This window comes from Amblyomma maculatum, chromosome 5, assembly GCF_055883805.1.
Source record: "Amblyomma maculatum isolate TAMU_Amacu chromosome 5, ASM5588380v1, whole genome shotgun sequence".
Lineage (NCBI taxonomy): Eukaryota > Metazoa > Arthropoda > Arachnida > Ixodida > Ixodidae > Amblyomma > Amblyomma maculatum.
Genome location: NC_139348.1, coordinates 116,131,033 through 116,147,128, shown reverse-complemented (window position 1 = coordinate 116,147,128; position 16,096 = coordinate 116,131,033). Strand labels below are relative to the sequence as shown.

General features: G+C 45.2%; 1 protein-coding gene across 5 annotated transcripts in view; it reads right to left on the bottom strand.

The window, feature by feature from the left end:
* Positions 1-2,940: 2,940 nt before the first annotated feature.
* Positions 2,941-16,096, bottom strand: part of Atg18a (Autophagy-related 18a) — a 29,193-nt gene continuing 16,037 nt past the window's right edge. For 2 of the 5 annotated variants that reach the window (XM_084604145.1, XM_084604146.1), the window contains exons 8-12: positions 15,716-15,823; positions 13,528-13,649; positions 9,591-9,644; positions 5,558-5,690; positions 2,965-3,104 (exon numbers count right to left, since the gene is read on the bottom strand). In XM_084604145.1, the coding sequence (XP_084460271.1) occupies positions 5,590-5,690; positions 9,591-9,644; positions 13,528-13,649; positions 15,716-15,823 (385 nt within the window). In that variant the 3' untranslated portion in view covers positions 2,965-3,104; positions 5,558-5,589. Of the gene's footprint in view, positions 3,105-5,557; positions 5,691-9,590; positions 9,645-13,527; positions 13,650-15,715; positions 15,824-16,096 lie in introns of all 5 variants that reach the window. The other 3 variants (XM_084604148.1, XM_084604147.1, XM_084604149.1) reach the window with 3 other exon arrangements.

Genomic DNA, 16,096 nt, shown 5'->3' with positions numbered 1-16,096 from the left:
CCCGAAACAGTAGCGGGTGTAATGACGGCCTACAACCAAGGGCCTACAAATATATGGTGGCAGGCTAGCCCCCGCCACAAGCGACGAACACAATCTTGCATCACGATACTGAAAAAAAAAAAGAAAATACTAACGACAAGTTGAGACGTTTCCTTTCATTTGCTTCCATCTACTATCCGACAAGAGCCTTCATCGATTCTCGAACACATCTCACGTGAGAAAGGCGAATAATTTTGCCAAGCGTGCCATGGTTTAATTACATTCTGCAGTAATACACACGGGCTTCTGCTGCCGAAACCAGGAAACACAAAAGGCCCACTTCCCCGCGCAGCCGCGTCAAAGCACTCGGGGCGCGAAGTGTACGGAGCACAGCTGCGATCTCCATTTTTTGCATGCCACCTTTCACGGCGAACAGCCCGCTTCCATGCACAAGCTCCGCAGCTCGGTACTTTTTGGAAACCTCTCAATATTTCGGGACTATTATTTTTTGTTCACACCTACCACATCAATTTGCGCCGCTCGGCAACGCGCCGGGCTCAATAGAACATGCTTAATGTACTTAGGTGGAATGTGAGGCCATAACCCTTCTTCAGCCTGTTTACACATCCGTAGGCAACGCAAGAGGCAACATTATCAAACAGTTGGTGTTTACATGCCTGTCGCGTCAAATTGCACTCAAATAGCGCGCGAAAGCAGCCGCGAGAGAGACCCGGAAGACTGAATCATCCCAGAGCGCACTGCTGCGCAGCCGCGGGCGTGCTGTGGTATGCCTTTTTATACTCTCGGCTGGCTGCGCTGTAGCCGCATCAAAGAAGAAAATGGAAGAATCGAAGTCTGATTTTAGACTTGCTCGCGTCAGGCTTTGACCCGCCGGGGTGGCACGGATGTGGTGCACTGGCACTGCGACTCCGCCCCGGTGGGAATAAGCCAGATTGCATGAGCCTCATGGCTGGGTAAAAGCCCGCTCCCCGAACCCCCCCCTCTTGTGGTGCAGGAGGCCTTGCCTGGGGTTGCATGATCGCTGGTTGAGATCTGTACCCTCACAGGACTGCACCTGGTGCATCCTCCCTTCCATCTGATAAGGCAAAGGACGCGCGGTCGCTGCCCCGAACGTCATCGAAGCATGTTCGGAGGAGCGGGGAGATCCCGTAGGTTCCGCTCTATATGTGAGGCAGGAGATCCCGTAACTTCCACTCTATAGGTGAGGCAGCCTGCGAGATAATACTACCGATACGTATGACGTCGTTGCCAAGAGAGATGACGGCCCCACGTTCCGGTTGTTTCAAAGCGCCTTATCTACTCCTCAATGCGGAAGTACTCCAGAAGGTTGCGATCGTATCACATGAATAATATGCTCAAGTGTCCCCATACATGTCTGACACATTTTTCTTCTTGCTAATGATGCAGTACTGCAGACAATTTACCCTGTGGTTTTTATCATACGACTGCTAAATAATTTGTAGCTGGGTTCTTTCTCATCTGCTTTAGTTTCAACAGCCTAATTTTAGGCCATGCAATTAGACAAAAAATTATATAATCGCTTCTCCGCTCACAGCATTTGGCAGCTTTTTTCACGCCTTGCCTCCGTCATAGCCGCCATTGCTCGAGCGATTCTTGAAACCAAAACAGGCAAGAAAAAATTGATTATAAATTACTTAGTGGATATATGCAAATAGCATGCAGCAAAGAGTGTATAGAAATCTTTCGCACGATTACGAGTGAAACACGCGACCTAAAATTGGGTGCCTCTACCGCTTTAATATCCATGCAGATTTCCTTCGGTGGCTCAATCACAACAGCTTTTTTAAGCAACTCCACATACATCTGTCCAGATTTAGCACACCTAATTATGTTTGGAGCATTGGCTTTTTGGTGCGAACTCCACACCAAACATGGCTTCATGCTTGGGCACCTCGGAAAGCTATGCTCGACCAAGTCACTCAGCTGGTCATGAGTCAGATTAGCTTTACACCGCCAATGGTGCTCCCTCACGAAGTGCTCTCTTTGACGTTGACAGAGGGGACAGCTGCAATCTCAATTCACCTGACAGAAGCTGCTACTCCCATCTCTAAATTTAAGGAGGTGGAAACTTGTGAGGTGTGTTTGAGAGTGCTTGTGAAAAGCGTGCTAGTGGAAGCCCTCACCTTGTCCTTACTCCTTTCACTACTCTCACTGGATTAAAGCCATTGCTCCACGCTTTCAGCTCCAAAACACCCATCTGCGTCTAACAACGAACTTCAAACAAAATGAAGACTCGCCCATGTACAAATTTTCGACAGTTTTATTGTTTTTTTTTTGTCTGCCAACACTGACCGAAGATGTACTTAGAGGGTTAACAATATACAAAAAGGTGCTGGCCCGTCGTATGTACAGCCTTCTGAATCAAGCAATAGCAGCTCGGGAGTGCAAATCTCAAGACCGGTTTTTGCACATACATACATACATACGCATACTTATACAATGTTACAAATTCTTTGCACAGGGTAAGACGTGCCGAGTTCCGCCTATTATTTTTTTTTTGGCTAGTTTTCTTTTCACCCTTGACACATGCAGCACTCCTCGAATTGCGGCTAGAGGGCAGACACACGCACTGCCAAATGCTGCGTCAGACCTCGGCCTTTCCCATGCACACGCACATGCACACATGTATACAGGACATACTGACACCTCACAAAAAAAAAACAAAAAGAAACAATACTCCCAGCACAACTTGATCCCCTGTCAGCCGGAGCGAAGAAATAAAATTAAAAAATACTCTGAACAATTAAAGAAACGACGCCATCGTCCTATCGCAGTCAAAACAAAGAAAGGGTGCATCAGTCCCAACAATGCTTTCCTCCTCGTTGGTTTCCAGGAGGGATTAGCAGGTAGACTTCAGCTAAACGCCAGCATCCGTGCCGCTGGGGAGACCACGAAAAGTGACAGTTGCACGGTGGTAAGAAAACGTTCCCCGTCACGTTGCCGTCGAGACAGAAGCGGAACAAGAAAAGCTGCAGCACTGGCGTGGGCGCGTCAAGCGCTGTGCCCAGTGGTTGAGTTGGTTCTTTTGGTGCCACCAGGTTGTTTGCTCCGCCTTCACTTGTCAACCGTTGGATCTGCATGTTCTAAGAATGCAAAAAGAGAAAAAGGCCATCAAAAGCCAGTACACGAGATTTCAAATAACCTGCGGATTGGTTTATGTCGCCCCAAAATGCAAGCACTCATGCCAAAACTTTGCCCGCAGAACTACTCTGGCTCAATTCGCGTGACTGCCAACCTCTCCTAATTTCCGTGGCTGATGATGTAGACTCGCTTCGTAGGGAGTTTGACCAGTAGCTGCTGAAAGCATGCCTCACTAATACAGGTGTTCAAGTCATAAACAACTCGCACGGGATAATAGTGCACCACTCAGATGCTGCGTTGACATTGTGGTGCTTAACTAATGGTAGCTGTCATGTCGAGAGCAGCTTGTAAATTTAACCCGAAAAAATTGAAAAATTCGGAATGTTGTTGTGAAGAAAAACAGTTTCTGCCCTATTATCAAGTTGAAAAATAGTGCTCAATTGTTACCCCCACCGCCCTGAATTAAAAAAAACAACCAAAAAACCAACCCTCATTATGAACCAAGCACACTCTAACAAGCAATGGCCAAGTGAAGAAACTGCTATATTCAAACGAAGATGACCAGCGATATGTTATCCAGCTGCAAGGCAATAAGAGAGCTACAGTAGCTACAGTATGTCGTTTAAGAACCCGCCAATTCTCTCTTACAGTCGTGCAAGGCTGCCACAGTTTACACATTAATTGGAAAGCTGCATCAACGTACATTTATTCACATGATAGTAGTTAAAAAGCTGCACCACGAATCAATCTTACCTTGATCCTATTTCAAAAGCAGAGGAAATTCAGACGTGGATTAGAACTGTTACAATAGCTGCAATTACTTGCTACCACACTTCTAATTTAGAGTGTACATGAGCACAAAACACCAAATAGAGGCAAGACAGTTCTTGCGCAGGATTAACGAGACAATGCAGTGAAAGCAAAGCCGGTGCAAGCATGCTGCTGCTAGGAGCTGCACAAAGACAAAACAGCTAGAAGCAAGTTGCTGGCACACGCAAATGTCCACATCCACATGCAGGACTTGAGCCAGGGAGTCCCAAGTGCATGCAAGAGTGAAGGGTGAGCGCGAGACATGTCCAAATCCATGTTTGTGCAAGAAGCTCTGTCACGAATGTCAAGTGTTCAGAGATTTGTATAAATCAGCATTAAAGCAATTAGCACCAATCATCACAAATAGATTGGCACCACTATGAGCTAATCTGCACAGCAACCAGATCACTATCATCAGCTAATCTGCATCGCACTCAGCTACAATGCACCATGGCATTCTAAAGCTCCACCATGATCATTAATGGTCAAGTTGGTTGGTTTGGTTTGTGGGGTTTAACGTCCCAAAGCAACTCAGGCTATGAGAGACGCCGTAGTGGAGGACTCCGGAAATTTCGACCACCTGGGGTTCTTTAACGTGCGCTGACATCGCACAGCACACGGACGCCTTGCTTTTCGCCCCCATCGAAAAGCTGCCGCCGAGGCCGGGATTCGATCCCGCGTCTTTGGGAACAGTGGTCGAGCGTCGTAACCACTGCGCCACCCCGGCGGGTTTAATGGTCAAGTAAAATGCCAATTTTCTGCACTCAACACTATGGCTGTCTATAGAAACAAAACAGTACACAAAATTAGTACGACTGATGTTGCACAATGAGCATTATAAATAGAGTTGGGTCGCTGATGCGCTGAGAATGTGCCGGGTGATGGCTTGATCTAATCTAGCCATCTTAGTGAGACATGTCATAACCTGCTCTCCATACTCACCCACCCACCCGCCATCCATCTACTCCTACCTTCTCGTCTTCCTTCTCTTATCCCCATCTGCTCAAAATGTAGAAGGGGTGGACGTCCCTCTCTCCACGTTGCCACTATTACCCATTATGCACAACTAGGTGTCAGAGATGAAGCCTCACACTATTATCTAGAAGACACAAGAGCACATCAATGCTTCCACTCAGGCACAGTCAGAGATGGCATTATATGAGGGCTTCACAACACCAAAAGATTAGATAATTATTACTTATATATCGCAGTGCACCAATTATGAAGCTCTTGCATCCACTTAAGTGGCAACAAACCACTGATTGAGACACCAACAGTTCACTCAGATTTCTGGTGTTCGAACAGGTCAAACACCAATCTAGCCCTCACTCTTCAGCATTTACGCTAGAGCACACACTGTCTTAGCAAACCTTAGTATAATAATTGCGCATTCTTCATCAGTGCATTTCACAGACCACCCCCTCAAAGCATCAAGTGTATTCAGAAAGAGTTTCCTTAACTCTCGCTTGCGGGGGAAAAAGAAAAAAAAATACAGTAACTAAGTGGTAGTGTAACTGCTGATGCCCGTGACAAAAATACTAAGCCGACATTGATAAAGCTTCTCAAAAATTAGTGCACAGGCGTTCTAAAATGTGAAAAAAGAAAAAGAAGAGGTCCACTTTGACCAATGTCCAGCACCACGCACCTTGGTGCACAAGGAGGGGAAGGACGGATGCCTCAGTCGCTCTTCTGCGACACAGGCGGAAACTCCGAGTCGTCGGTGAGACGCAATGCGTTGTTGGGTGCAGGAGGAGATAATGCAACCAATCCAGCAGCATCTGTGCTCAGCACCCAAGGGGAAGAAGAAGAAGAAAGAAAGTAACAGGAACCAAAGGACGTTACGACACTGCCACTTGCACAGCTGCCACCAACTCTGGGGCCCCCCCCAAGAGCAACTGCCCTGTCTGCGAGCAACTCTGACATGCCTGGACGCTACTTCACTGGCTGTGCAGCCCAAACCGGGTATACTATATTGGCACAATATTGGTCCGACAGTTCGTGTTGCCTGAGTTGACTGATCAAAACAGTATCTAAGCAGAGTCACAGCTATACTATCGTACCTGCGAGGTCTCTGTGTAAGTAGGCATTTATGCTGCATTTTGTCGCTTGTTTAATTGTCTCTCAAATGCAGAAAAACTTCAGATTTCAAGCTGTATGCCAATTTGGGGACCTTTCTGGCTATCTGGTCTCCAAACTCGCCTATGGCAGACGTGCATGGGGAAAATTTTGCTGCTTGGCAATTACTAGTGGCTTTTTCCACCAGCACAGTGCCACATTGTTAATGAAGCTGCAGGAAAAGAGGGATGGGCTATGATGGTATTTACTGAAGGACTACGGAAGTGTGGTACATTTCACCACGCATTTACGCAACGACTTTCCTGCTCTGTCCACGAACACTTCGAGCAAGCACCTTGCACGGAACTAGCTTTCATCCCTATGTTCTGCCCTCAAAAAAGAACCTCTGCATAACCTGACCGCTCGGTGCCAGATGTGAAGCAGGAATACAGGGCAGTTGCTCAGTGCCCCCACAGGCTTTTTTTTTTCCTCTCCCATGTTTTGTTCCCACAAGCCAAGGCAGTGGCGCGCTGTCGGGTTAGGCACTGCTGCAACATCCGCCGCAAAGACGCTGGCCACGGGGGGGAGGGGCCATTGGGTGTCGCCCCCTGGGGGAGGCAGAAGGTTCCATGCGGGGGCCAAGGCCTCGGAATCTCTGCCGTCACACCCTGGGGCCAGCTTGCTGTGCTGCTGTTAACGGGGGCGAGGCAACAGGCCAACTTTCCGGCAGTGGGGGGGGAGACAGGGTTGCGTAGGCACAAGCGGGGACAATAGACGACCCAAACAAATCGAGGCGCGGCGCAAGCATTTGTGTGCACAAGACACAAGCAGGTGCCGCCATAGGGACCAGCTCACAGCAGATTAGTGCACCGCGCCCCATAAGACATTTTCATACAGGTCCTGCAAAACTGTCTCATCAAGCAAGTCTTAGCACTAGCCACATTTATTCAGTGTTGCATCACCGGCTTATGAGCAGTTTGACCTCTGAACTTGCTAAGGTTTACGAAGCTTAACATACATCTGATTCTTACACATCTCATCTGGTTACAGCGATTAAACGACTCATTCCTCAAAGCAGCCATATTAGGCAAGTAGAAACAGGCTGAAAAGATTTCAACGTTCCCTTTGAAAGTGGCCTGTGTGTCAACAGCACCAGAAAATGACGCTTTCGTGGAAAATGCTACTGGGCTGCAATTGATGCCACTTGCCACACGTACGTTTACAAATTCAACACCAATTACTCATAAGCATTGCACAGCTAGACACTGGAAGTGCTGCACTAGCATTGCACACAAAAAACAGGAGGGATAAAAGTGTATCTTACAATGCTGCGAATAAAACTAGTAAGCTAGTGGAACTTCTGAGTTAGAATATGCAAGCCGTGGCATCTTTAACCTCAGCAGAATAGTGCTTTGCCTTTCTTTTCGTAAGGGTGACGCTGATGTCTTGCATAACATGTACGTTTACATCTGACATATTATTCAAAAAAGAAAGCAAATTAGTATAATTTCTCTGCAAGCATTTGCAGGGTTTGTTTTTTAAAATTAAAGCATTTCACCTTTCCGCAATTGTGCCTTTGAAAACAATACGAGTGAAAAAAGCGTTTCACCAACATAAACAATGAAAGCAATAGCAGAGTCACTGCAAGCTAGTGACTCCCAGGCTAGCAGCAGACAGAGCAGCAACAGCTCAATGGTATGAAAATAATGCCTCCGCTATACGAACTACAATGCACGGCAGTGATGACAGATTTAGTTCCCTGTACTCAATGAGCATTCAAGCAGAGAATTTAGAAGCAAAAAGAAATCACCAATTCCTGTTTCTATTGGTTTTACTATTTGCCTTGCAGCCTGCCATTTTACCCAAAGATGACAGATGACCAGTGCCCTGGGGTTACAACTGTCTGCTCATAATGGGGAGTGCGAACACCCAGCCCTTGTCAAAAAATGCAGAGGACACCAGGTTTCCTTCTGCGTTGTAGCGCTCTGCTGACTTCTCAGCTTTGCAAAGCCTCTCGAGGGTGAGAGAAGTTGTTTCCACCGACACCTCCACCAAACCCCTCTGTGTTCTGTACATTTGACAGAGGGTGCACGCACATCCTAGGTTATGCAAATTGGCGCACATTAACGCAAATGCCTTTCAAATCTCTTTTTTTCTCTGGACAGGCACGGGAATGTCCCCAGTTTGCCAAAAACGGCTAAAGGGGAACAGTTTGCATCCTCAGTGCTCGTGCCCTGCAAAAACTGCCAGTCAGTGGGTCCCGCTGGACAAGGTGCTTGCGAAATAGAATAATGTATCACGTGACGAGCATGCCTGAGATAGCTACCTAAGGTCCCACCTAGTCTGCGACCAATGTGCTGCGTGACTGTCCCAACTAAGGCTGATGTGAAAGAGAACAGGCAGAGAGAGAGAGAGAGAGAAAAAAAAGTGTCAACAAACAGTAACGACCTACCCTGCGTGCACAGGAGCTAGAGAGAGAAGACGAAGCAGGCAGAACCAGAGCTTTTTGATCACACCAGTTGGAAAGCTCTGCTTCAAAAGGTGCCTAGCTTCAGCATGCATTTTTCGGGTGCTTAAGAAGTGTGGCGCCATCTAGAACTGGGCAATAAAAGCTGTCAGCTATTGCCGTCGGTCGTTGTCTTCTGAAAATCACTTCATTTAATTTTTGCTTTACCACTCAATTATTCCTACTAGTATTATGACAGATTTTATTAGCAGTAAAAATTTACAACTTAAACTTTACTGTACCGACCGCGGGCGGCGCCACTATTCGTATGCACCCGAATTTTGACCAATCAAAACTGCCGTTTTTTTTCAGAAGTTTCAAAACTGGTAATATTAAAGAGCTCTGGGCAGAATAACCTGGATATGCGCAGAGGATGAACCTGACTAAAAAAGGTGACCACCATCAAACAAGTGGAGTGAGAGCAGTTGGTAAATGAATCAAGTGAATCGCATGAATATGTGAACTCTGCCACAGTAGCAGCCAATTACCAATTCAGGATAGGCAATATTTCGGTGGTGCCAACAAAGTTTTCGATTGCCATTTTTGCTCTAGATGAGCAAGTCACAGTGGGAGAACACAAAGGCTCTTGAGCAACCGAGTACAACTATGAACCACACGGGTGTGCAGAGCGTAGTTAATGGCCAGCCATGAGCAATGTACAATAGTTCAGAAGTTTTCCAAGCTCCACACAAAATCTGAAATCACTTCTGCTCAGAAGCTTGTTGCACCTGACTGAGCAAGGTTAACTTGACAAACAGTTCATTACTGTCCGGCCTATGAATGATGCAGTTTTGTTCAAGAAATACTCACAGCCCATTTAACTGCAATTAAAAAGTGTCTATAATTGAAACAAATCCCCGAAAGATGGTTTAGCATGTGAAAAAGGAAAGAAGTGAGTGAAGTAGAGGCAGAAAAATTGAAGGAAAAACAAAAATGTCATGCGGACAGGGCAAGTGAAGGGGAAAATGGAGGGAAATGTGAGCAAGCCGAACAGGCAAGCAAATGTGCAGCCAGCATAAGCACCATCAAAAGCAGCAAGCAAGCTGCCAAGCCAGCAGCCAAGCTAGGGCAGTGGCCAGAGCAGCAGCAGCAGCAAAAGGGGGGAAAGCCTACAGACCTGCCGGAGTATGGTCCTGATAACCTCGCACTACAGCAGCGTAGCTCGACAACCCTGCGCGCCAGAGACACAACACACACACGGGGGGCTGGCCATTAGGACGTGTCCCCTTTTTGCACAGAGAGAGAGAGAAACAACAGCAGAATATGCACACTGTGGCGGCCACAGCGCCAAGAAAGAGAAAATGCTAAACAACCCCACCAATCCTCCACCCCTTTATTGAGGTCGCTAACTTTAGGACCTCGTTAGCTGGGTCTGCAACACTAGAAACAACAATGCCACACAATGTCAAAGCCAACATCTCACCATCAAAGTGTCTAGCGTTTCACTATCTTTCTGTAGCTTCGCTGATGAAGTTTCTATATTGCCAAAAATGAAGTTTGTATACTATTAATAAATTCTGTGTACAGTTGATAAAGTTTCCATAGGATCTCAATAACAAAGTTAGTATACTGTTGATAGTTTCCATAGGATCACCAAAAGTTCCCATAATAAAGTTTATAGTTAGTATACTGTTGATAGTTTCCATAGGATCACCAAAAGTTCCCATAATAAAGTTTATAGTCTGAATACCAATGCTGCCCATATTGAAACTTCAGCATTTGAGCCCAACTGCACCCGCACTGCTTCTATCGTAGAAATATTACCCTACAGCAGGCAGCCACTGCACATGGCTAAAATGAGCTGAGAATTGTCAGTCATTTCCATTACTTCATATAAGGAAATCAATTATATCACCCACAATTAAGTGGTTCACAGTGCGCACACGCATGTTTGATGATGTTCAACTCTACCACAGCAATGCACCTGGCTGCACAAGCCAAAGTTTCTAGTTTTTCGCTCTCTCAGTATCTTTTCTCAGTACCTCAGGAAATTAAAAGAAAATCCTGAAAGACAAATTGCAATTATAGACTGCAAAACTTGCACTGAACATACAGAGCTGTATTTTAGGAATTTTCTGCAGCAAGCATATCATAAGTAACAAAACAACTTGTGAAGTGGAAAAAAAACTTCACATCCTAGTCAAGCATAGCTACTAGTTGCTAGTGACTGAAACAACCCCCCCCCCCCCCTCCCCACCATTGAAATGCAATTATTGAAAAAATGGTAAAGCACCTAGAATACCATCCTACACAGTATTCTGACAGGCCACGCAAAACACCAAGGCTCCTCTCATACAAATGCTACCTCACATTTCCTTTGATCCTTAACCACTATGTTCACATGTGGCTTTACTTATCCGTGCCTAGTGCAATATCTACAAGGCACCACTAAGAAAGATGAAATTCACGTTTTGAACAATCCCCATAACACAGTAAAACGTAAATTAAAGCTGCTGCATTGCATACCAATGACCCTCTCCCAAATGACGCCACCAAAAGAAGCGTGCCAAGAGAATTGATAATTCCTCCATTTGCTGCTCGACCTTTGAGATTTTGAGCTCTAGATATTGGACATCGCCTGTGTCATGCCTTAGAAGCTCTTACTCTTGCTTTTACACTATTTTTTGATCCGTCAAATACTTTTTCCAGTCTTTTCATGCCAACTAGGGCTATGCACGATAACCAACAACCAAGTGACTAACACACATGGAAAAATAACCCACCACCTGGACACACACCAAATGAGAACACCAAACAGACTACAGAACAGCTGCTCTCCTGAAGTGCACCTCTCACAATGCCCTCCACCAAGCCAAGGCTCACAACAGTGCAAGAACAGAGATGCAAAAAGACTGCCAAATATAATGCCAATTGTTTGCTACGGTAATTGTTTACAGCTACCACTGTAACCTAGCAGCCAGATATAAAAGATACCATTCCTGAATGCTTAATTACTAGCTTAATTAATAGTACACAACTACAGGCACTTCGAATGCCTCCTATATGCTAGTTGCTAGTGACAAGCAACCCCAACCCCCCTCTCCCCACCATTGAAACGCAATTAATGAAAAAATGGTAATGCACCTAGAATACCATCCTACACAGTATTCTGACAGGCAACGCATGTTTGATGGTGTTCAACTCTACCACAGCAGTGCACTTGGCTGCACAAGCTTATCCAAGCCTTCTCGAAGTCAGCGCATAAAACTGTGTAAACTATACACAATTTCACAAAGGGGGCAAAGGGCGCTGCCATGTTGCTCATTGGGCTGCACTCTCAGCACAGTAAGCAGTTACAACCGCAGAGTCGAACTGGTTTCTCTGAGGGTCGTGAAAATGTCTAAGTACAAAAATCTCTTTTAGTACTAATCGTTAAAACTATAACATTGATAACCATGCCACAAGCAATACATGATAATGTTCCCACTTCTCAAACTAGAAGCCATAGAATACGAGATCCCAATTTTCGGTTTGGATAATGACTAGATACCTTTAAGCCTCAGTATGCAGCCGTCTGGCAGTAGCAGATTTAGAACTTGTTTTGATAGACACAAAAGCCCCCAAAAATGAGAGCCTACCTAGCCAGCTAGGTAGCCATTGCCATTAGACGGATAAAGGACAAGCTGTGTAAAATGGGCGTTCTTTTTTTCATGATTTAGAAAGTTTGCAATGAATTCATTATTCTGCATTTTCACAGATGCATTCTCAACGAAAGTGCGAATGTTAATATTCTTCAGATATCAAACAAGTATCCGCCAATCTGGTTTGCTGAACAGAGTCAAATACTAGTCCACGATTCGAATTATTTGAAACAAATAAAATATCTAACTTCCAAATACAGTGGAAGCTCATTGATACGATTCTCACTAGAATAGAAAATTAAGCGTATTATCCAAAACGGGACCCAAAAGGTCATGAATGAAACACACGGCACAGAACTTTTATTACAGCGCTTTCAACAACCTGTCATGAATAATCCATTGTCCTGAAGCAAGCTTTTCCGAAACTCGCCGAGCCGAGTCAGTTTCAAAACACCCTTTACAAAGCTGCAAACAGTGTCTAAAACTTGGCACTCTGCTATTAATGGCGTTCACAGTGTTGACACGTTGAAATGATCAGCATTGCAAACTGCGAAAAAAAAAAAATCTCGATTGCTGACAAGAGAAGGAGGGGGCTTCATTAAGCAATTAAATAGTGCTGAAACATTGGACACGAACTTTGCCATTATTACGGCGACTATTGCCCCTCCTTACCCCCCCCCCCCCCCCCTTCTTGCTAGAACTTTTTCGCTGCTTCTTGAAGAAAGATTTGAAACCACTCAATTTTTTTTCATACATTTTCGCAATCGTATTATCCAAACCCACGTTAAAATACGATCTCTTAGCTGTACGAAAATCCACTGCCTCTATATCTATAGGGTGCTGCTGAGAGACCTTTAAGCAGGATCATATCAAGATTTCACTCTGGTTTTAAAATACTAAGTTCGAATTTGGCATCCCAAATCTTTTTTGACTTTTTCAAAGACCATCCCCCTCCCAACAGTTACAATTTTATGTTGCATGCCCCTAGCAGAGATCACTGCTGCACCTTTAGAAAAAGAGTGGCTCAATATTGAGCCATGCACAGCAGCTATCTAATCACCGTTTCCCCCAACAGTATTACATTTCGTAGGACAAACTGCAGAAGTAGCAACAATTAGGTGAATATTTGTTTTGTATTTAACTCTGTAGATTTTTTTTTCAGTTTGCAGTCAGACCATTTGTATTCGATTCACTTTCAAAGCAGCACTACACGCAGACCCCCCAATCTCCAGTGCCAAGTGCAGTGTCACCATCAGCTGTAGAGGAGGTTTTCAGAAAATGTGATAGTTGTATGTAAAGTTTTTCTTTTCCAGCTAATGAGGAAAACATGCAAATACCTACACAAATAATACTCTCCAATTAATCCTACACTGCAACAGGCTATTGTTACATATACAGCACTGATGGAAAGTGGTTGATGACAGTAACATGTGGATGGGGTGGGCAGAGTGAAGAGAATGTCACACTGTTTACCCTGCAAGTCGGGCTTGCGTGCAGCGGGAGTCGGTTGCGTTGTTCCGAGCGCTGCAGTTGCTTTGTCTGAACCCGCGTCGCCAGACTGCGGCGGAGCCGTCGTGGCCTCTCGACCGTCCAGCCTACGGACCACAGACATGCACTCCATTACCACCAACCCTCTGGTCAAACTAGCCAACAACACCCAACCGGCCAGGCCAAGTTATAACCATTAAATGTTTTTACCATTAAATTGCTATAACCCTTAAAGCTCTTTTGAATGCCTGCTATATAAAAAAACGACCCCAGATTAACATAAAAAATGTAACCACTAGAAAAATGTGTGCGCAGCAAATGGTTTCCACTCATGGACGGGAAGTGTCAAATGATCTTTTTGCTTGAAGACTTCAACGTCATGTTGTAAATGCTTTATTGCCTTGTACAGATTTCTTTCAGAGCTTCCAGTTGCATGCTCAGTAAAAACAGTGCGTAAATATGAAAAAGGCACTTCCAGAACACCTAAATTTTTGAAAAAAATTTGCGAAGGTCAGTGTGTAAATGCACGACCCTTCACTTTGTACTTTACCCTGAAATTTGTTACACTGCACAAAATATGGCAGCAATAGATACGTGAAATCATTAAAGAGAAACAATGAGACTGATGTAAAGTTCTCGGCATTATCACAGTAGCATGCATGCATGCAGCACAACACATCACATAAAATCCTTGAGATCAGAAAATTTGTACAATTGTCACAGAGTTGTTTGTACCCATCATGATTATGCCTTAAAAGAAACACCAAATTTGTACCAGTCGCAGATATAGTTGAACTTGGATAATTCCAATCTTGGTTATGTCGAACTCACGGAATATCCCGTTGAAAATCTTATGTAAAATTTTAGGAAAGCTGCGTCGCACATCGAACTCCCCACCACGCACTGGAAGGTGCGCTTTCTCCAAATATGATCGCATCACCCCCGGCCGTTCGATGAGAGACATTTTCAAGCCACACATGGAAGGAATGAGAGAAAACAACTTGGCGACGGCTGGTCTATGGCAGTGCAGCGCCCTTTCCCACAGGCGCGTGCATCTGCGGCGATCGTTTGCTGCGCGCCAGCACGTGATGTTTGCAAGCCATGTGCGTGAAGAAATGAGAGGGAACCTAGCGCGTGGCAAACGATCACCGCAGATGCGTGCGCCTTTGAGGGAAGGGCGCGGCGCTGCTCTAGACCACCCGTCGCCGAAGTGTTGCCTCTCGTTCCTTCCATGCGCAACTTGAAAACGTCACGCGGCCGAGGTGATGAGATTGTCTTTGGGGAAGGCGCAGCTTCTAGTGCGTGCTGCAGTTTGATATATCAAACGACTGGCGAAACTGGAGTTCGATATACGACGCAGTTTTCCTATACTTTTCCATGGGATCTTGAAGGGGATATTCCGCGAGTTCGATATAACCAAAATTAGAATTATCCGGGTTCGATATATATCCGAGTACGACTGTAATGCCCTAAAATATTCACGCAAAAGTTGCGCAGGTATCACAGTTTCGTGTAAATAATTCCTGCAAAAATTACAGGATCCAGAAATACAATTTTTCACTATGACAAGCACAAACTGCAAACCCTTACAGGACAGGTCACTTTTCCTACATCTGAGCCAGCCCTCATTGCTTTGCAACATAGACTGCCTCCAGTGATCACTTTCTCACTGCCCTCTGCAAAAGCTTTTTGGCAAAACACTCACATCACAGCATGCAAACGAAAAACTTGCCAAAACAGTCACATCATAGCAGGCACACGAAAAACTAACGAAAAGCTGAGCATTGAGAAAACAGCATGTAAAAACTTAAAAGCATAAAAAACATGAGCAAATACTATGGGCAGAAATAAAAATAGGAGGGTGGTTGATAGCTTGCAAGCTGTCCTAAAGGAGGAAGTCATCAATTGTGAAAGGCACAGGACAGTTAACTTTACAAACTATAACCCACATAAAACACGGACAGATGAAACTGCAGGACGGATGGAGGGGGAGAGGGAGAGTGGGCAGAACAAGTTTTAGACAGAGGACAACTGTCTTCAAATTGGCCCACTCGATCCATAACAACCCTATTGTACTCCCACAACAGCTACACTTGCCTCGAAATGTGCAAGACATCACGACCAATACTTAAAAAACCACCAATTGGGCCTAGGTGGAGGATCTATGGGTAACCTGTGCTGCTTGTAAAGGGTGCAGTCGCCGCCCTCGACGGGGTCCAGGTTGTAGACGTACAGGTAGCCGTCCTCGGTAGCCAGCAGTACCCTCGGTATCTTCTGGACCCTGCAAACACAACCGCAACCGAGATGCTGACATTCTCCAGCATAAAGTGAAGGCGAACCAAACGTCACTGACCTAGAAGGGCCACTTTTCTAACCTACACCAGCTACACTAACGTAGAAAAACTTGAGTATAGGGATTTACTACGCTAGTGTAACTGGTGTAGGTTAAAAAAATGGCCGTAATATATTCAATTTTATATTTATATCATGCTGCCTGTAGGTTCGTGTTCTTTAAATTCTGTACTTCGATGAATAACAAACCCCAAAAGATGCC